The 22,551-nt window shown below is 37.1% G+C and overlaps 1 protein-coding gene across 3 annotated transcripts in view; it reads left to right on the top strand.

Moving 5' to 3' along the window:
• The window catches only part of PPP2R3A (protein phosphatase 2 regulatory subunit B''alpha), a 211,865-nt gene that overhangs the window by 119,354 nt on the left and 69,960 nt on the right, over positions 1-22,551 (top strand). For all 3 annotated transcript variants that reach the window (XM_060638723.3, XM_060638724.3, XM_060638727.3), the window contains 2 exons: positions 12,247-12,321; positions 20,729-20,815. In XM_060638723.3, coding sequence (XP_060494706.1) covers positions 12,247-12,321; positions 20,729-20,815 — 162 coding nt within the window. The remainder of the gene's footprint in view (positions 1-12,246; positions 12,322-20,728; positions 20,816-22,551) is intronic.

Below are 22,551 nucleotides of genomic sequence, written 5' to 3'. Positions count from 1 at the left end.
AAAAGTCAACAGCTCTGCTCTCAGAGAGTGGGGAAGATGAGAGGACACCAGGAGGGAGAGTTGTTGAGCCCCGGAAGACAGAGCTCAGCTCAATGGGGGAACAAAGGTGCTGGTAAGTGCCATTTCCCTCTCCCATCCCCCAGATGATATTCCAGAGGGAACCAGTTCCCATGACCAAACTTGGTTGCACCGTGCAAACGCCCAACACTGTGCTTCTGTGGATCCATCCCTCTGCCTCCTTCCGGTGCTGCAGGGCCCCTCCCACAGGGGACCACCTACAGCAAAGCGAACTAAGCCTGCCCCTCCCGCCCCTGTGCACCTTGCAGATCCACCCTGGCTAATAACTCAGATCCCATCGAAGCTGCACCACAAGCCTGGCAGTGTGCAAGTAGCCCAGACAGGGGCCACACCACTCCACAGTGAGTCCTGCCCCTGGGAGAGGGAAAGATAAAGTACACACCAGTCTGACTGTGGCCCCAGCGGTGGGCTGGGGGCAGACATCAGGTCTGACTGAGGCCCTGCCACTAACACAAGTTACTCCGGACGGCACAGGGGAAGTGCCCTGTGGTTTGGAGCCACTGCAGGGACTACCCAAAATGACGAAATGGAAGAATTCTCCACAAAAGAAACTCCAGGAAATAGTGACAGCTAACAAATTGATCAAAAACAATTTAAGCAATATAATGGAACAAGAATTTAGAACAATAGTCATAAAATTAATCACTGGGCTTGAAGAGAGCATAGAGGACAGCAGAGAATCTATTGCTACAGAGATCAAGGGACTAAGAAATAGTCATGAGGAGCTAAAAAATGTTATAAATGAGGTGCAAAATAAAATGGAGTCGACCACAGCTCGGATTGAAGAGGCAGAGGAGAGAATAGGTGAATTAGAAGATAAAATTATGGAAAAAGAGGAAGCTGAGAAAAAGAGAGATAAAAAAATCCAGCAGTATGAGGGGAGAATTAGAGAACTAAGTGATGCAATCAAACGGAAATATATCCATATCATAGGAATTCCAGAAGAAGAAAAGAGAGAGAAAGGGGCTGAAGGTGTACTTGAACAAATCATAGCTGAGAACTTCCCTGATCTGGGGAAGGAAAAAGGCATTGAAATCCAAGAGGCACAGAGAACTCCCTTCAGATGTAACTTGAATCAATCTTCTGCATGACATATCATAGTGAAACTGGCAAAATACAAGGATAAAAAGAAAATTCTGAAAGCAGCTAGGGATAAACAGGCTCTAACTTACAAAGGTAGACATATAAGAGTAGTGGCAGACCTATCTATTGAAACTTCGCAGGCCAGAAAGGACTAGCAGGAAATCTTCAATGTGGTGAACAGAAAAAATATGCAGCCGAGAATCCTTTATCCAGCAAGTCTGTTATTTGGAACAGAAGGAGAGATAAAGGTCTTCCCAAACAAAAACTGAAGGAATTCATCACCACTAAACCAGCCCTGCAAGAGATCCTAAGTGGGATTCTGTGAGTGAAATGTTGCAAGGACCACAAAGTACCAGAGACATCACTACAGGCATGAAACCTACAGACATCACAATGACTCTAAACCCATATCTTTCAATAATAACACTGAATGTAAATGGACTAAATGCTCCAACCAAAAGACATAGGGTATCAGAATGGATTAAAAAAAAAACCCATCTATTTACTGTCTACAAGAGATTCACTTTAGACCTGAGGACACCTTCATATTGAAAGTGAGGAGATGGAGAACTCTCTGTCATGCTACTGGAAGTCAAAAGAAAGCTGGAGTAGCCATACTTATATCAGACAAACTAGACTTTAAATTAAAGGCTGTAACAAGAGATGAAGAAGGGGATTATATAATAATTACAGGGTCTATCCATCAGGAAGAGGTAACAATTATAAATGCCTATGTGCCGAATACGGAGCCCCCAAATATATAAAACAATCACAAACATAAGCAACCTTATTGATAAGAATGCGGTCATTGCAGGGGACTTTAATACCCCACATACAACAATGGATAGATCATCTAGGCACAGGATCAATAAAGAAACAAGGGCCCTGAATGATACATTGGATCAGATGGACTTGACAGATATATTTAGAACTCTGCATCCCAAAGCAACAGAATATACTTTCTTCTCGAGTGCACATGGAACATTCTCCAAGATAGACCACATACTGGGTCACAAAACAGCCCTTCATAAGTATAAAAGAATTGAAATCATACCATGCACACTTTCAGACCACAATGCTATGAAACTTGAAATCAACCACAGGAAAAAGTCTGGAAAACTTCCAAAACCATGGAGGTTAAAGGACACCCTACTAAAGAATGAATGGGTCAACCAGGCAATTAGAGAAGAAATTAAAAAATATATGGAAACAAACGAAAATGAAAATACAACAATCCAGATGTTTTGGGATGCAGCGAAGGCAGTCCTGAGAGGAAAATACATTGCAATCCAGGCCTATCTCAAGAAACAAGAAAAATCCCAAATACAAAATCTTAACAGCACACCTAAAGGAAATAGAAGCAGAACAGCAAAGACACCCCAAATCCAGCAGAAGATAAATAATAAAGATCAGAGCAGAAATAAACAATATAGAATCTAAAAAAACTGTAGAGCAGATCAATGAAACCAAGAGTTGGTTTTTTGAAAAAATAAACAAAATTGATAAACCTCTAGCCAGGCTTCTCAAAAAGAAAAGGGAGATGACCCAAATAGATAAAATCATGAATGAAATGGAATTATTACAACCAGTCCCTCAGAAACACAAGCAATTATCAGGGAATACTATGAAAAATTATATGCCAACAAACTGGACAACCTGGAAGAAATGGACAAATTCCTAAGCACCCACACACTTCCAAAACTCAAACAGGAAGAAATAGAAAACTTGAACAGACCCATAACCAGCAAAGAAATTGAATCAGTTATCAAAAATCTCCCAACAAATAAGAGTCCAGGACCAGATGGCTTCCCTGGGGAATTCTACCAGACAATTAAAGCAGAGATAATACCTATCCTTCTCAAGCTGTTCCAAAAAATAGAAAGGGAAGGAAAACTTCCAGACTCATTCTATGAAGTCAGCATTACTTTGATTCCCAAACCAGACAGAGACCTAGCAAAAAAAAGATAACTACAGGCCAATATCCCTGATGAATATGGATGCAAATATTCTCAATAAGATAGTAGCAAATTGAATTCAACAGCATATAAAAAGAATTATTCACCATGATCAAGTGGGATTCATTCCTGGGATGCAGGGCTGGTTCAACATTCGCAAATCAATCAACGTGATACATCACATTAATAAAAGAAAAGATAAGAACCATATGATCCTGTCAATCGATGCAGAAAAGGCCTTTGACAAAATTCAGCATTCCTTCTTAATGAAAACCCTCAAAAAAAGTTGGGGTAGAAGGAATATACTTAAACACCATTAAAGCCACTTATGAAAAGCCCACACCTAATATCATCCTCAATGGGGAAAAACTGAGAGCTTTCCCCCTGAGATCAGGAACACGACAGGGATGTCCACTCTCATCACTGTTGTTTAACATAGTGTTGGAAGTTCTAACATCAGCAATCAGACAACAAAAAGAAATCAAAGGCATCAAAATTGGCAAAGATGAAGTCAAGCTTTCACTTTTTGCAGATGAAATGATATTATGCATGGAAAACCCAAGAGACTCCACCAAAAGTCTGCTAGAACTGATAACATGATTCCAGCAAAGTTGCAGCATATAAAATTAATGTACAGAAATCAGTTACATTCTTATACACTAATAATGAAGCAACAGAAAGACAAATAAAGAAACTGATCCCATTCACAATTGCACCAAGAAGCATAAAATACCTAGGAATAAACCTAACCAAAGATGTAAAAGATCTGTATGCTGAAAACTATAGAAAGCTTATGAAGGAAATTAAAGAAGATATATGGAAAAACATTTCATGCTCATGGATTGGAAGAATAAATATTATTAAAATGTCAATACTACCCAAAGCTATCTACACATTCAGTGCAATCCCAATCAAAATGGCACCAGCATTCTTCTTGAAGCTAGAACAAGCAATCGTAAAATTTGTACGGAACCACAAGAGACCCCGAATAGCCAAAGTAATATTGAAGAAGAAGACCAAAACAGGAGGCATCACAATCCCAGACTTTAGCCTCTACTATAAAGCTGTAATCATCAAGACAGCACGGTATTGGCACAAAAACAGACACATAGACCAATGGAATAGAATAGAGACTTCAGAACTGGAGAGCATGGCCAAAAGTATGGCAAACTCATCTTCGACAAAGCAGGAAAGAATATCCAATGGAAAAAAGACAGTCTCTTTAACAAATGGTGCTGGGAGAACAGGACAGCAACATGCAGAAGAATGAAACTAGACCACTTTCTTACACCACTCACAAAAATAAACTCAAAATGGGTAAAGGGCCTAAATGTGAGACTGGAAACCATCAAAACCCTAGAGGAGAAAGAAGGAAAAAACCTCTCTGACCTCAGCCGCAGCAGTTTCTTACTTGACCCATCTCCAAAAGCAAGGGAATTAAAAGCAAAAATGAACTATTGGGACCTCTTGAAGATAAAAAGCTTCTGCACTGCAAAGGAAACAATCAACAAAACTAAAAGGCAGCCAACAGAATGGGAAAAGATATTTGCAAATGACATATCAGATAAAGGGCTAGTATCCAAAATCTATAAAGAACTCACCAAAGTCCACACCTGAAAAAACAAATAATCCAATGAAGAAATGGGCAGAAAACATGAATAGACACTTCTCTAAAGAAGCCATCCAGATGGCCAACAGGCACATGAAAAGATGCTCAACATCGCTCCTCATCAGAGAAATACAAATCAAAGCCACACTGAGATACCACCTCACTCCAGTCAGAGTGGCTAAAATGAACAAATCAGGAGACTATAGATGCTGGAGAGGATGTGGAGAAACGGGAACCCTCTTGCACTGTCAGTGGGAATGCAAACTGGTGCAGCCACTCTGGAAAACAGTGTGGAGGTTCCTCAAAAAATTAAAAATAGATCTACCCTATGACCCAGCAATAGCACTGCTAGGAATTTACCCAAGGGATACAGGAGTGCTGATGCATAGGGGCACTTGTACCCCAATGTTTCTAGCAACACTTTCAACAATAGCCAAATTATGGAAAGAGTGTAAATATCCATCAACTGATGAATGGATAAAGAAATTGTGGTTTATATACACAGTGGAATACTACTTGTCAATGAGAATGAAATGTGTCCCTTTGTAGCAACGTGGATAGAAGTAGAGAGTGTTGTGCTAAGTGAAATAAGTCATACAGAGAAAGACAGATACCATATGTTTTCACTCTTATGTGGATCCTGAGAAACTTTACAGAAGACCATGGGGGAAGGGAAGGAAAAAAAGAAGGGGGACAGAGGGAGCCAAATCATAAGAGACTCTTAAAAACTGAGAATAAACTGAGGGTTGATGGGGGGGAGGGTGGGAGGGAGGGGAAAGTGGGTGATGGGTATTGAGGAGGGCACCTGTTGGGATGAGCACTGGGTGTTGTATGGAAACCAATTTGACAATAAATTTCATAAAAATAAATAAATAATAAAAGCTAAAAAAAAAAGAATGAAAGAGGTCCCTGATGAACATGGATGCAAAAGCCCTCAAGAAGATATTAGCCAACCAGATCCAACAATACATTAAAAAAATTATTCACCATGACCAAGTGGGAATTATACCTGGGCTGCAGGGCTGGTTCAATATCCACAAAACAATTAACGTGATTCATCACATCAATAAAAGAAAGAACAAGAACCATATGATCCTCTCATTAGATGCAGAGAAAGCATTTGACAAAATACAGCATCCTTTCTTGATAAAAACCCTCAAGAAAGTAGGGATAGAAGGATCATACCTCAAGATCGTAAAAGCCATATATCAATGACCCAACGCTAATATCATCTTCAATGGGGAAAAACTGAGACCTAAAACCCTAAGGTCAGGAACAAGACAGGGATGTCCACTCTCCAGTGTTATTCAACATAGTGTTGGAAGTCTTAGCATCTGCAGTCAGACAACATAAAGAAATAAAAGGCATCCAAAACAGTGAGGAGGAGGTCAAACTTGCACTCTTCGCAGATGACATGATACTCTGTATGGAAAACCCTAAAGATTCCACCAAACAACTGCTAGAACTGATGCATGAATTCAGCAAAGTCGGAGGATATAAAATCAACTCACAGAAATAGGTTGCATTCCTATGCACCAACAATGCAGCAACAGAAAGAGAAATCAAGGAATTGATCCCATTTACAATTGCACCAAAAACCATAAAATACCTAGGAATAAATCTAACCAAAGAGGTGAAAAATCTATACACTGGAAACTATAAGAAGCTTGAAGACACAAAAAAATGGAAAAAGATTCCATGCTCCTGGATAGGAAGAACAAATATTGTTAAAATGTCAATATTACCCAAAGCAATCTACACATTCAATTGCAATCCCTATCAAAATAACACCAACATTCTTCACAGAGCTAGAACAAATAATCCTAAAATTTGTATGGAACCAGAAAAGACGAATAGCCAAAGCAATTTTGAAAAAGAAAACCAAAGCAGGAGGCATCACAATCCCGGACTTCAAGATATACTACAAAGCTGTAATCATCTGGACAGTATGGTACTGGCACAAGAACAGACATTCAGATCAATGGAACAGAATAGAGAACCCAAAAATGGACCCACAAACATATGAGTAACTAAACTTTGACAAAGCAGGAGAGAATACCCAGTGGAATAAAGACAGTCTCTTCAGCAAGTGGTGCTGGGAAAAGTGGATAGCAACATGCAGAAGAATGAACCTGGACCACTTTCTTACACCATACACAAAACTAAACTCAAAATGAATGAAAGACCTAAGTGTAAGATGGGAAGCCATCAAAATCCTTGAGGAGAAAGCAAGCAGAAACCTCTTTGATCTTGGCCACAGCAACTTCTTACTCAACACGTCTCCGGAGGCAAGGGAAACAAAAGCAAAAATGAACTACTGGGACCTCATAAAAATAAAAACCTTATGCACAGCAAAGGAAACAATCAACAAAACTAAAAGGCAACCGACAGAATGGGAGAAGATATTTGCAAACGACATATCAGATAAAGGGTTAGTATCCAAAATCTATAAAGAACTCATCAGTGTCAACACCCAAAAAACAAATAATCCAGTGAAGAAATGGGCAAAAGACATGAATAGATACTTCTCTAAAGAAGACATCCAGATGGCCAACAAGCACATGAAAAAATGCTCAACATCACTCATCATCAGGGAAATACACATCAAAACCACAATGAGATACCACCTCACACCTGTCAGAATGGCTAACATTAACAACTCAGGCAACAACAGATGTTGGCGAGGATGTGGAGAAAGAGGATCTCTTTTGCATTGTTGGTGGGAATGCAAGCTGATGCAGCCACTCTGGAAAACAGTATGGAGGTTCCTCAAAAAATTAAAAATGGAACTACCCTACTAGCCAGCAATTGCACTACTAGGCATTTACCCAAAGGATATAGGTATGCTGTTTCGAAGGGGCACAAGCACCCCAATGTTTATAGCAGTACTATTAGCAACAGCCAAAGTATGGAAAGAGCCCAAATTTCCATCGATGGATGAATGGATAAAGAAGATGTGGTAGATATATACAATGGAGTATTACTCAGCAATCAAAAAGAATGAAATCTTGTCATTTGCAACTACGTGGATGGAACTCAAGGGCATGATACTAAGTGAAATTAGTCAGAAAAAGACAAATATCATATGACTTGTATGAGGACTTTAAGAGACAAAACAGATGAACATAAGAGAAGGGAAACAAAAATAATATAAAAACAGGGAGGGGGACAAAACATAAGAGACTCTTAAATATGGAAAACAGACAGGGTTACTGGAGGTGTTGTGGGAGGGGGGGATTAAGAACTCTACTCCTGAAATCATTGTTGCACTATATACTAACTAATTTGGATGTAAATTAAAAAATAATAAAGTTAATAAAAATTTAAAAAAAATATTAGGTAACAAAATTTTTAAAAACAAGATAAAAATAAATGTTTGTGGACCTTACAACAGACCTTCAAAATGCATGAAGTAAAATCTGATAGAACTGCAAAGATACATTCACAATTATAATTGCAGATTTCCATGTGCTGCTCTCAATAATGAACAAGTTGAGAGAAATCAATAAGGATATAGAACATTTGAACAATACTATGAACCAACTTGACCTAATTGACATTTATATTACTCTTTACCAATCAGCAGTAGAATACACGTTCCTTTAACATGTAAACAGAATATTTACCAAGATAGACCATATTCTGAGCCATAGAAGAAATCTCAATAAATTTTCAAAATTCAGTTCATAAACTGAATCATCACAGAATAAAGGATTTCTTTGACTTTAATGGGATTAAATTAGAAATCATGAAAGATCTTTGAAAATTCTCCAAATATTTGATAACTAGCACTTTTAAATAACCCATGAGTCAGAGAAGAAATCAAAAGGAAAATTAAGAATTATCTTGAACTGAATGAAAACATGTCAAAGTTTGTGGGATGCTGCTAAAACTGTATTTAGTAAGAGAGTTTGGAAAGTTTACAGATGACGTGATCAGAATACAAAAATCAATTCTCCTTCCATATACCAGCAACAGAAATTGGAAATTGAATGCCATTTGTAATACCACCCAAAAATATTAAATACTTAGAGATGAATCTGACAAAGGTGTGCAAGACCTGTATACTAAAAACAGCGAAACGTTGCTGAGAGACATGAAATAAGATTTATATAAATGGAGAGAGAGGTCTTTACGAGTGGGAGAACTTGAAATTGTTACGATGTCAATTCTATGTTAGCTTTGACTTGTAGAACCATAGTAATGTTCAAATACTCTCCCTCTAAGAAATAATGAATTAAAATCAACCTGTAACTGTGGGAAAGAAACTCAGAATAAAATAATAAACAGTAGCAAATGAACTAAACTGTATTATAACCACATCAAAGAGGATGAAGGAGAGAGCTAACCTAAGTAACCCTGGAAAACAGTATTTTAATTGGATACCATATGACTAACGACAAAAAGAACTATGCACAAATACTGTACTCTCTTTAGTAAATTTGTTTCTCAGTGCAGTATAGATTGGCCGTTGCGTTAAAGTTACAAAGGAAAGAGGGAAGGTTAGAATGAACCTTGTGGTTAGAACCCATTATCTATATGATTACATAGTTTTTAGCATAAATAGATAAATATAGAAAGAAATAGAAGTGTGTATGCGTGGATTAGTATACAGGAGTTCCCCCTTTATATGCAGTTTCATTTATTCAGTTATTGAGGTAACTGCAGTCTAGAAGCAGATGATCCTCCTGACATAATGTCAGTTGGTGAGTAGTGGCCCAAGGCTACGTCACAATGCCTAAGTTAATCACCTCATTTCATCTCACCGTGAGGCATCTTATCATCTCATATCACAAGTTAAAAGGTGAGTACAGTAGTACAATGATATATTTTGAGAGAGAAATCATATTCACATAACTTTTATTGCAGTATATTGTTATAATTATTGTATTTCATTATTGTTGTTAACCTCTTACTGGGCCTAATTTATAAATTAAACTTTATCATATGTATAGGAAAAAACATAGTATATATAGGGTTCACTACTGTTTGTAATTTCAGGCAGCCCCTGGGAGTCTTGGAAGATCTCCCCAGCAGATAAGGGGAGGACTGCTGTACATACATATATTCCTAGTTCTTCCTGCTAAGAGGGTCCAGGAGCAGTGACACCCTAGAAGTAATGAGCACCTCTAGCACCCAGATTTCTACATGGTTTTTAAATACCATTTTCCAATAAAGGACCCAGGGCTCTTTGGGGAAAAGGGTTGATTCCAGGATTGTAACAAGGAAAATATAATATGAGCCTGGACCATGTTGTGATACCAGAAAGTATAAAAGTGCTTGCAAAAGGATGGGGCATGTCAAGAGGACACAGGGGCCAACCTGATCGAGTTCCCAGTGGCCACAGCAATATCAATTTGAGCAACAAAATAAATAATGATAGTGTTGGATTGTAACCCATAGAATAAAGTAAATACCCATGAATCTATACTGATATGAACTGAACAAATAAATATGTGGGAGAGGAGGGATAGCTCTTCCTTACAAAAGAATTCTAGTTAATAAATGTAGAAATAATGAGGAAAATACAAAATAAACACCACAGTATAAATGTCATAGGTTCTACAAATGACTGCTAATATCACTGGGCAAAAATTTGCAGAGAAACAGGATATTAGCAGAGTCTCCAAGTATCTCCCCCTACAAGATTTATTAACTATTGAGGGAAAATAAGATAGCAAACCCAGCAGTCACCATTTCAGCCAAATGTGATCAATATTAACTCTACAAGATATAAGACATAACTACATCATACTCTCATATGACTGAAAAGGACACAATACCACTTCTGTCATATATCTGCTGAAAATGTGTAATCTTAATCTAATCATGAGAAAACAGACAAAACCATGTTGAGAGACATTCTACAGAATAATTGACCAGGACTCATTAAGAATGTCAAAATCATAAAATACAAGACTGAGGAACTGTCAGAGTTCCGTGAGACAGTGAGACACAAGAACTAAACTAGGATCCTGGAACAGAAAAAAACACTAAAGGAAAAGCTGGTAAAATTTGAATAATGTCTGTAGTGTAGTATTGTACCGATGTTCATTTCCTAGTTTTGATCATTATACTATGGTTTGTAAGTTGTTGCCATTATGGAAAGCTGGGAGAAGGGCATAGAAATCTCTAATATTTTTGTAACTTTTCCCTTGGTCTAAAATTATTTCCAAATAAAAAGTTAAATAGTAAGGTCCATTGCTTTGAGACTGTGTTGGTAGGTATGTATAGCTAACCATTCTGAAGAATCGAAGAAAAGCGATAATAATTGATGTCTGTCCATTTATAACCAATTAATAGATTATATCTATGTTGGCATTGCTGTTGCCTCTGGTTATTAAATTAACAGTAATCATCTCCAATAGGTTTTCCAGGTTTATTCAAAGTGCTTTAAAATTTAATTAGAAAATAAAAATGGTTGGGTTGCCTGGGTGGCTCGGTCAGTTAAGTGTCCAACTTCAACTCAGGTCATGATCTCGCAGTTCATGAGTCCGGGCCCTACATCAAACTCTGTGCTGACAGCCCAGAGCCTGGAGCCTCCTTCAGATTCTGTGTCTCCCTCTCACTCTCTGCCCCTCCCCCGCTCATGCTCTGTCTCTCACTCAAAAATAAACAAACATTAAAAAGAAAAAAGAGAAGAAAAATGGTATTTCAGGGTTTTAAAATTCTAATAGTCTTCCACGAGAAAAAGCAGATTTTAAAATAAAACTAAAATCTGGGGCGCCTGGGTGGCTCAGTCGGTTAAGCATCCGACTTTGGCTCAGGTCATGATCTCGCGGTCCGTGGGTTCGAGCCCCACGTCAGGCTCTGTGCTGACCACTCAGAGCCTGGAGCCTGTTTCTGATTCTGTGTCTCCCTCTCTCTCTGACACTCCCCCATTCATGCTCTGTCTCTGTCTCAAAAATAAATAAACGTTAAAAAAAATTAAAAAAAAAATAATAAATAAAATAAAATAAAATAAAACTAAAATCCTAAATTAAAAATAGATTTGTCCACACAGTTATTCTGATGGACATTAGCTGACCCATACAATTTAACATAGATTTCAAACTACTTGGCTACATGGCTATTTTTTTTCCTCAGGTATTTCCCATGTCTCTAGGTTAAGAAAGAATCATTATAGTTGGCTTGTGTCTTGTCACTTGTGTGTGTAAATTTCTCTTAACCACCCCTACCCCAGAATCTGTGTGGTGAATTTCCCTGACATGCCTTGACATGTTAAAATTACATATCTCTAAGATATTTGATTCACAAACCACCAAATATAGTTAAATTACAATTTTAATGTTTTATTGAAGTATACTAGCATATCAAAAAGCACACATAAGTATGCTTGTAATAAAATTTGTATTTAATAAAGTGTTAAATTTTAAGTGCATTGTTCAGTATTCCAAAAATAGCAGGTTTGCTCAACTGGCTACTTACTCTACAGGAAAGAAAAATTCTGTTGGCGTTTAGTTTTTTTATTTTGTTTTTTGGTGTGTTTGTTAATTTGGTTTTGGTTTTAATCTTCTTTAGGATGTGGTAGATACACACCCTGGCCTCACGTTCCTGAAAGATGCTCCAGAATTCCACTCTCGCTACATCACCACGGTAGGCTGCGTCCACTTTTGTCTTAATATAACTCTCCAAGTTTCCTTTTTATCACTGTCTACTATTCAGGTTTTCAGATCTTTATGAAAAAAGTAACATGGACTATAATGATTATTTTAAGTGGAAGGAAGGTACCATAAAATTGAATTCATGATTTATGTCTATTTTCCTTCTTATAAGTACTAAGTCTTAAGAGGTCTCTTGTCTACAAAATTAGAGTAATATATTCATCCTGTCTGGTCTTGTGAGGTACCTTTTTGCTTTGTTATTGATATTGACATTTAGCATTTGCAAATAATACTGAAAAGAAATTTCATAACCCTTTCCCAGAAAAAGATGTGTCTCAAAGTTAGAACCGGAAATGATAATGAGAAATAGCTACATGTAATTAGAAAACAAATCATATAAGAATTTAACAGAACATGCTGACTAGTCATAGGCAAGGCATGAATTATGAGTCAGAGCACACAGACCTGGAGTGCACATTGCAACCACATCGGCATCTTTGCCCAAGCTCCCAGAGTATCTTTAGAGGAATTCCAAAGATGAGCCCCAGGACAAACCCCTCTGTCATAGCCACACTCAAGCGAGATAGCCCTTGTATCTGGCTCACATCTTCAAATAATATTACAAGGCGTCCCCTCTGAGGAGAACCTTCTCAGGGTACTTTTTGTTGACCATGAATATCTTGGGTTCTGTCAAGCTACAGAATACTACCATTTTTCTCCTTTAGGAACTTCATTCTTGGCTTTTACATTGGCTCTCTTCTGTTGTGAAACTTTGTAAGTCTTTCTTTGAGCCAGAAGGTGTCACTGTCTTCTAAGACTATCTCAAGTTATTTTTGACTGTTAACCACACCACTGTACTAAATTCCTGCCACCACAGTCGCCCTGGTACAGTCACCCTTGTTTCTCACTTGGATTACTTCTAATTGGCCTTCCTGCTTATACCTTCATTGCCCTAAAGTCCCACAAAGCAGAGTAATCCTTTGAAAATGTAAGATCATGTCACTCCTCTGTTCAAACCCTCCAGTGGTTTCCATCTCAGAGTAAAAGCCAACATTCTTCCTTGCCAAGACTCTCCCTAATACCACCCCCCCCCAAACCCCTGCCACACACACACACACACACACACACACACACACACACACACACCCTTAGACACCCTTACAACATATGTAATCTCATCTCTCCTATTACCCTGCCCCTCCTTTACTGTGTTTTGGCCATAGTGGTGTCCTGGAACAAACCAACTCCACTGCCTCAGGTGCTTTTTTCTTACTCTTTCCTCTGCCTGAAATAGTCTTCCTACAGATTTCTGCATGACTTTGCTCTTTTACTTCATGCAGCTATATGCTCAGATATTCCCTTATTAGTGAGGCCTTTTCTTCTTCACCCTTCTTCTCCCTCTGCCCCCGCCCCTGTACTCTCTCTTTATTCATTTGTTCTGCTTTATTTTTCTTCTTAGCTCATATATCATCTGATATTTAAATTTTAAATTCTCCTTCTCTGTCGTAGAAACTCCATTAGAGCAGGGAATTTGTCTATATCTTTCACTGCAGAATCTCCAATACCTAGAATAAGGACTAGCACATATTAGATACACAGTATTTATTGAGTGAATAAATGAAATTATATATGCTTAAGAATTCTACACATTAACTCTGGCTTCAATCCCATAGGGAATTATTGGTTCTGATTGTTGATTGTTCTATAAATCCAGGGCATATTAATAGCATAATTTAAAATCTTAAGTGCTGGAAAAGATCTTAGAGATAATCCAGCTCAACCTTCCACCAATTCAGAAAATTCTGTCTACAGAGGAACTCTTTATTGGAATTTATTCTTAGAAAAGATGTTTAAATAATAGAATTGTAAAGTAGAGATAAATTTTCTTTCCCTGCACCTTCTTTTTGTTGAAGTATGATCCTTGGACCCATGATGGTCTGTGGTCATCTATCAAGTGGTCTCCAGGAAGTTTTATAATTTCAGAATAAAAAGCCATGAAACAGTTTTGTTCACATATAATTCATATTTTCCTAGAAATTCTGTCATGTTAATCATTGAACAAAGAGAACTAAATTGGTCACTTAACAGAATACAATTAATTATCTCTGCTCACACATTTTCATGGCATTTGCATATTATTTATATCTTTAAAATTTATACTCTGTTATTATTATGCTTCTTTATCCCCAATTCACAAAACTAAATCCATCATTACTCAGAAATACTGGGGCACCTGGATGGCTCAGTCGATTCGGCTGTGCTGACAGCTCAGAGCCTGGAGCCTGCTTCAGATTCTTTGTTTCTGTCTCTCTCTCTCTGCCCCTCCCCTGCTCATGCTCTGTCTCTCTCTGACAAAAAATAAATTTAAAAAATAAAGAACTTAAAAAAAAAGAATTACAAAAGTATAAAACAATTGTGATGAAATAATGATAACAGGGTGATTCAAAACAGCATCATATCATAAATAGTAAACAAGATCCAACTGAGACTGTAGAATATGAATCTCTGTGTACTAAGATAAGTGCATCTATTGTGATAACTTCATAGTGCCATCTAAAAAAGGAAAATGCAGGGGCGCCTGGGTAGTTTAGAGCCCTGCTACAGGCTCTGCACTGACAGTGTGGAGCCTGCTTGGGATTCCCTCCCTCCCTCCCTCCCTCCCTCCTCTCTCTCTCTCTCTCTCTCTCTCTCTCTCTCTCTGCCTCTCTGCTCTTCCCCACTCATGCTCGCTCGCTCTCTCTCAAAATAAATAAACATTTTTAAAAATTAAATAAATAAAGAAAATGCATATAAAATGTATCACATGAATATCTGGAAACAGAATTTTGTTAAAGGACTGGTTATCTATTCTCCCCAGTGCCTTTTCTATTGGGAAATCTGGTCAAATAATGGCATGAAGTCATTGGAACTTATGCATTACTTCAGAGTACAGTGAGTTTTTCTAGAAGAAATGCAAAATAGGTTTTCTAGTATGAAATTAATGAAATGTTGTTAACGGCATAAAAGTGAATGAGAGAGGCATCATTCTCTATCCTGCTCGTAGCAAAAACTGATCAGATCATGCTATTTCTAAGATACTTAGGAAGATCAAGCTTGAAATTTAAGACAGCTATCTCAGAAAAATCTAAATTAATTTATTGAATGTTATATAATCTCAGTGCCATATGATGTAGAACAATTAGTATATTCTTTTGTTTGCGTGTCAGAATTATTCAGTTATTTTACTTTGTTTAGTTGAAAGAAACTGACACAAAGTATGACTCAAATATTAGCTTATGTGTGGCACTCATATGATGAAGAAAAGTTGGTCAACTTTTTATTTCTATTTATCACTAAAAACCTGTGCTATAGGAAAAGGCTTTTCATTTGTTTAGTTAATTATTTTGCCAGCTGTTTTTAGACGGAAGGACAGAGCACCAACTATGCATACAGAAAAAAGAACATCACTACTCAAGAGAGTGCACCCAAAATTACTCCGTATTCTTTATTTCCAGAGACAAGTTAGCATTTGAAAAATAAGTCTCTTGAAAGTGAATGGAAATGAAAATTGGAAATACTAGCAACTTACAGTCTTGAGTTTGCAGTTTCACATGCCATGCAAAGAAATTACCAGTGAATAAAAGATACTGCTTATCCTAACTGGCATATGCTGACTTCTGAGGGAAGAGGTGCTCATAGGAGTTTTTAAAATAAGCAATGAGATTGAAAATACTTCTGTGTGATATTGGTGCTGGCAGCAAAGACATTCTCTGGCTTCCTCTGATGATGTCTTAGCAATGTATTCAATGTCTTGATTGGCCTGAAGCCATCACTTCAGACCAAAATGCCAGGATTTTAATTGCTGAGGACAAAGTACTGATATTTCCTAAGATGACTAAATTGTGGTGGAGACTGCTGATTACTAACAGCTTGCCTCTTTCCCCTTGAGAACTTCTCCTCTTGACAGAGAAAGGAAGAAATGTGTATTAGATTTTTTTTAAGTCCACATTCTGCAGAAGACCATGAAGAAATACTTTTCAGAGCCATATTAACCAGAGTGGATTAAGAATCTTTTCACCACTTCCTGTCAGGTAGAAGAACCATGCTTCCAGCATTTGAGTCTGTTCATCTGCATTTAGGTTACCTACAATGAGCAATCTCTAATTTCTTTGTCTTCATCCAATCCACTTGTCAAAACCTGTCTGATAGAGCCACCACACACTTACTTGCATTTCTGGTGACCTATACTTGTAAATTAGAGGTTTCCAGCTCAATAGGTACAAAGCAAAAGAAAGGAAACTGATTTAAGAGTCAAACTATCAAGTTAACTGGAGATCCCGTGGTAAAAACAAATTTGTCGAATTTCATTCCGCTCACTGCTAATAAACAATTATTCTTACTATTATTAATTTTTAAATTTTGTTTACTAGTTTTAAAATTGGGATTCATTTCTTTTTTATTTACCTAAGAGTTGTAGAACAAAATTAGGGGGAAAAACAAGGGTAATTGATGTAGAACCAAGCAGCTACATGTTCTCACCACTAGATGGTATCCTTACCTAAATAAGCTAAAATGCTGAATCAGTAATGTGGAAACCAATAAACGTGCTGATGAAGTGGGGCAACTGAATAAAGAGATTTAGACTATGGAAAAGGAATACATTTTTTAATATTATTAGATAAGTAAGTTAGGGGCTAAAAATAGGAAATGCTTAACAGTCAAAATATTAATTTTAAAAATTCTTTCAAAAAATGAATAATAAGCAAAAATAAATACAGATCAAAACTTTATGATTTTAAGTGTAACACAGTACATCCCAAAATAATATATTTGAAGAGTATATAAATATGAAATATTGGTAGGAAACTCAAACGTTAAGAAAATTGATAATCAAAATCAAATAATAAGGATAAAAATATAATCAACATATAAAACTTTGGTGTAATAATATGTATTGAAATTGACTTTTACTTGAGAGAGGAGTCATGGAACTATGATCAATGGTATTCTTAATGTTTATTTTCATATATATAATTTCTGTGCTAAAAAGCCTCCATCTTTTTTATGTGAACTTTTGCCAAGCTAGTGTTAAGAATGCATTGTTGAGTAAGCCACATTTTCTGCCCTGAAGCACCTCAAGTCAGATTCTGAATGATTGGAGCCAATAGAGAATTTACATACCAGCTAGTCCTAGCTTGAATCTAATGCAGGAATCCTGTTTTAAATAATTGTGGTGAGAAGAAACCTTACAACTTTATACAACCCATTGCTTCATAGGGCTAATTTTAGGAAATTCTTACTTATTTTAAAGCATTTTAGTGTAAGGAGTATCCAGTAGTTTTAGTTGTGCTTCTGGTGCAACACAGAGACAAATCAGCTGCTTCTCCCACCTGATAGTCAGCCATTCAGATCATGGTCACAGGTACACTCTAGTCTTACTTTTTCCTCAAGAGTAAAAATTACTAAATTAATAGTATCCTTTACAATAATTTTGAATATAGTTACCCTTCTCTGTTTTATGTTTTCTGTACACTTTATATGCCGTCTATCTATCTGTAAGTCACAAACAACAGTACTGATTTATATGAAATACTAATTAGAGACCTTTCTTGGGTTGGCATCCATCTGCTACTTACAATGCTGACTAGAGTTATTCAACTAGCTACAAATCCAACCCATATGTCTTTATCACAGGTACAATATGAAAGTCTTTGTTACACAACTCTCAAACCTCATTAATTTATCAAGCAGTTTTCTAAGGAAGACATACAGATGGCCAACAGGTACATGAAAAGGTGCTCAACAGCACTAATCATCAGGGAAATGCAAATCAAAACCACAATGAGATATCACCTCACACCTGTTAGAATGACTAATAACAAAAAGACAGGAAAATAACAAGTGTTGGCAAGGATGTAGAAAAAAAGGAACCCTTGTGCACTGTTGGTGTGGATGCAAATTTGTTCACCCACTATGGAAGACTGTATGAGATTCTTCAAAAAATTAAAAATACAATCACTGTATGATCCAGCAATTTTACTGCAGGGTATTTATCTGAAGAAAAAAAGATCCCAACTCAAAAAGATAAATGCACCCCATGTTCATTGCAGCATTATTTACAGTAGCCACAATATGGAAACAACCTAAGTGTTCCTCAGTGGATGGATAAAGAAGATGAGGTATATACATACAGTTGACCCTTGAACAACATGGGTTTGAACGGCATGGGTCCATTTATATGCAGATTTTCTTTATAGCACTGTAAATATATTTTCTCTTTCTTATGATTTTCTTAATATTTTCTCTAGCTTTATTGTAAGAATACAGTTATACAGTACATATACCATGTACAGAATATATGTTAATCAGCTGTTTTTGTTATTCGTAAGGCTTCTAGTCAACAGTAAGCTATTAGTAGTTAAGTTTTGGGGGAGTCAAAAGGTATATGTGGAGTTTCAACTGCACACATGGCCAGGGTTGGCACCCTTAACTCATGAAATCTTGCCATCTGCAACAACACAGATCAACTCTGAAAATATTACGCTAAGTGAAATAAGTCAGTCAGAGACAGATACTGTATGATCTCTCTTATATGTGGAATCCAAAAACACACACAAAAAAAAACAAAGTTAAGCTCATAGATACAGAAAACAGATTGGTGGTTTCCAAAGGCAGGGGGTAGGTGGGGCAAAATGGGTGAAGAGGGAGTTAAAAGGTACAAACTTCCAGTTATAGAGTAAATAAGTCATGGGAATATAAAGTACAGCATGATGACTATAGTTAATACTGTGTATACTATATATAGTTAATAATATGCAGCACAAAAATACAAATATATTGCATATTTGGAAGTTGCTAAGAGAGTAAAGAGTTACCACAAGAAAAAAATTCTGTAACTATATATGGTGATCATTTTGCAGTATATAAATATATGTAATCATGTATACCTGAAACTAATGTATGTCAATTATTCCTCAAATAAAAAATGTATCAAGCACTTATTAGCTATCTGATATATGCAAAGCACCATTATCAGGCACTGGGATGCAAGTCAAGAAAGACCTGGTACTTTGGAGTTTGGAGGTGATGATAGGTGTCTGACCACACCAGTGTGTTTAGAATATAACCACAGGATGAACGGAAGGAGACTCGCATGACAATTGGAGCACAGAAGACAGAGCTCTCTCTACCCTAGTCCCTGTTTTAGGGCTTCCTGTGGAGTTGGCAAGTTGAGCTAGATTTTGAAGGGTCAGGAGTTAGCACTGATAGCAGGAGTAGGATAAGGAAAGCTGGGCAACAGAAATTTGGGCCTTCATTCTGAGGCTGGTATTTCCCTGCTCTGTTCGAGAATCACTGTCTTTGCTAAAGAATCCAGAAGAGGAATGGTGGTGTAGTCCCCCATTACGCCTATTTGGGTAGATGTCCAAATGTCTTCCCTTTTTTGTTCTTCTTGCACCAAATAACTTTTAAAAAGGATCTAATCTTTTCCATGATAAAACCACCAATGATACAGGATTTCTGTTTTATTTGACAATCAAAATCAAAGGCAAAATGTCAAAAACTATTCAAGGTGCTCTTGCTGCCTTTTTTTTTTTTTTTTTTTTTTGAGAAAAGAAAAAAAAACAAAAAAGTAGCTGATCAAAGGGAAATTAAATGGGTGGGCATAACCCCAGGTAAAATTGTTAGGAATACACTGTGGCCTCCTCCCTCCAGGATGGCAGCTTTGTCTTCCTTCTCCAGTACTCTCCTGTACCACAACACACGTTGTCAATCTCAAACACATTTGCAACCCATTCCCTCCTCTCTCGTCCTGTCCACCGTCTTCTCCAGAGTTTCCCATCTGTTGTTAAGCTCTTTTAAAACCCTAGCTAATAACAGAATTGTTCATGGCCAAGCATGGACTTGGTAGGAGATATCCCAGATGTATTTGAGTTTCCAGAGAGAGGCTGGAAGACTGGAAGTCTTTAAGATTCTAGTGAATAAGGCTAAAATAACCAGAATAATGCCCTCTTGAATCAGACTATGTTGGGAGCCATTCTTCTGACCCACCAATTGTTAAGCCAACCCAGTGTGTATTTCCTACCTCATTTACCTTCCGAAAACATCCAGCCCAGTAAGCACTGCTTGAATCAGGCATCAATGTATAAGATGAGAGTTAAATAAAGTGACATGTAGGCAGCTGGAATGCAGACTTATGAACAAAGAATATCTTTTTATTCTTCTTGGAATTATAGGGGCAGATGTAAATTACATGGTTCTAGTTTTTAAAATACAGTGTTAATTTTTATTAGAAATTACGCTTGACATAATCAGAAAACCAAAACATAGCTTTTTGTTCAAGGTACATTCATAAGATGGCTTTTGGTAAAGTAATAGTTATCTTCAATTTTTTTATTTGGTTGTTTTCCTTTTGGAACCAGGTTATTCAGAGAATATTCTACACAGTCAACAGATCTTGGAGTGGAAAAATAACTTCGACAGAAATAAGAAAAAGCAACTTTTTGCAAGTAGGTCTCTCATTGGAATTCATGTATAAAAGCAATTAAGGGGAGCCTGGGTGACTCAGTTAAGTGTCCAAGACTTGATACTGGCTCAGGTCATGATCTCACGGTCGTGGGACTGAGCCCCATGTTGAGCTCTGTGCTGAGCATGGAGCCTGCTTGGGTTTCTCTCTCTCTTTCTCTCTTGCTCTCTCGCTCTCTCCCCCCCACCCCGCCCTTTCCCTGCTTGCTCGCACATGCATGCTCTCTCTCTCTCAAAATAAATAAACCTAAAAAAAGAGCAGTTTAAATAATACTATTAGTTCATTTAACAAGTATTTGAGCGCTTACTGCATGCAAAGCACTTTCACTACTTTCAGTCATTAAGCATTTATCAGATAACCTGAGATGTGTTGGGGGTAACAAAGGTGAATAACCAGAGATTTTTGTATCAAGGCATGTGGAGTAAAAGAAAAGCACACAGTCACACCTGAGGAAAATTTTCACAGAAATGGGTAACAAATATGCATAGAAGGCCTCACAGGACTGACATGTGATCTTGACCTTGGAGGATATTGGGAGTTTATCAAAGTCAAAAATTAGAAGGGGATTCCAGATAGAGGGAGCAGTATAAGCAAAGGCCCATAAGCATGAAAGTGTCTCAAGTCTCAAACGGAACAGTCTACTGGCTGGTGGCTCTGCAGAGACTGACCAGTGATGCAGCCTGGCAGGCTGGGTTAGGAAAGACCTTGCAAAAGGAATAGAGGGATTTTAACGTGATCCTTTTGGCAATGACTCTTTATCCAGCTCCTACTGGAGTGGAGAAAAATATTAAAAATTCTTTTAAGAAAGACACATTTCATTCAATTTTTTAATTTATTTTACCTACTATGAAAGTGTTGACCACTAGTGGGAGCCTTTTACTGAGGTAATCTTCGTGCCTGACTGTGGAAGCTTCTATTAATCTAAAGAATGGTTCATGGTTGAAAGGAAATATTTTATTTTCAATGAATCATACTAAATGAAGCTTAGGGTAATAATACCACCTTATGTACTCTTTATTTTTCCATGTCTTCATCTGAGACAAAGTAATGAAGACTTGGCAAAATGAGCAGCCCATAATACATATACACACCTTTTTTATTCTAAAATGAATAGTAATCATCACAGTGATTGTTAATATTTATTGAACACCTGGTGCCTGCCTCTCTCAGCAGGTAATATGGGATGGGTCAAAATGGCAGTAATTCCATAAAAAAGGCTTCATACCTTGAGAATGATGATAATCCCTCACATTCCTGAAGCACATTAGAGTTTATAGTTTCTAGCATTATTATAATATATATTTTTTTTAACTGATGATAAAATTTGAGGCTCAGATACGGTTGAATGACAGGTAAGATCACACAGCAAGTAAGTGATTGAATTGGAAACGGAACTCAAATGTTCTTCCTAGAACATGGTTTAATTTTTCCCCTTCTCCCCTACCCCTCTCCTTATTCTTCCTATTAGTGCATTATTCATGAATGTATGCTCGTAATGTATATGCTCATGAAGCATTCAAGTATGTGACATATCTAGAATAACCAGCAGAAGTCACTATTTATCTCTTTACGCTGCCATTTCATTCCTTTTCCCAGACAGAACCCACATTATCTGTGGTTTTATTCCCTTGTATGTTTACATGAAGTATACAGTTTTATTTTGTATGGCTACTGTTACGAGGTTTTGTAATATATGAGATCATTATTCTGTTAATTTGT

Source organism: Panthera onca, chromosome C2 (genome assembly GCF_046562875.1).
Source record: "Panthera onca isolate mPanOnc1 chromosome C2, mPanOnc1 haplotype 2, whole genome shotgun sequence".
NCBI classification, from domain to species: domain Eukaryota; kingdom Metazoa; phylum Chordata; class Mammalia; order Carnivora; family Felidae; genus Panthera; species Panthera onca.
This window is presented reverse-complemented; position numbering and strand designations above follow the sequence as displayed.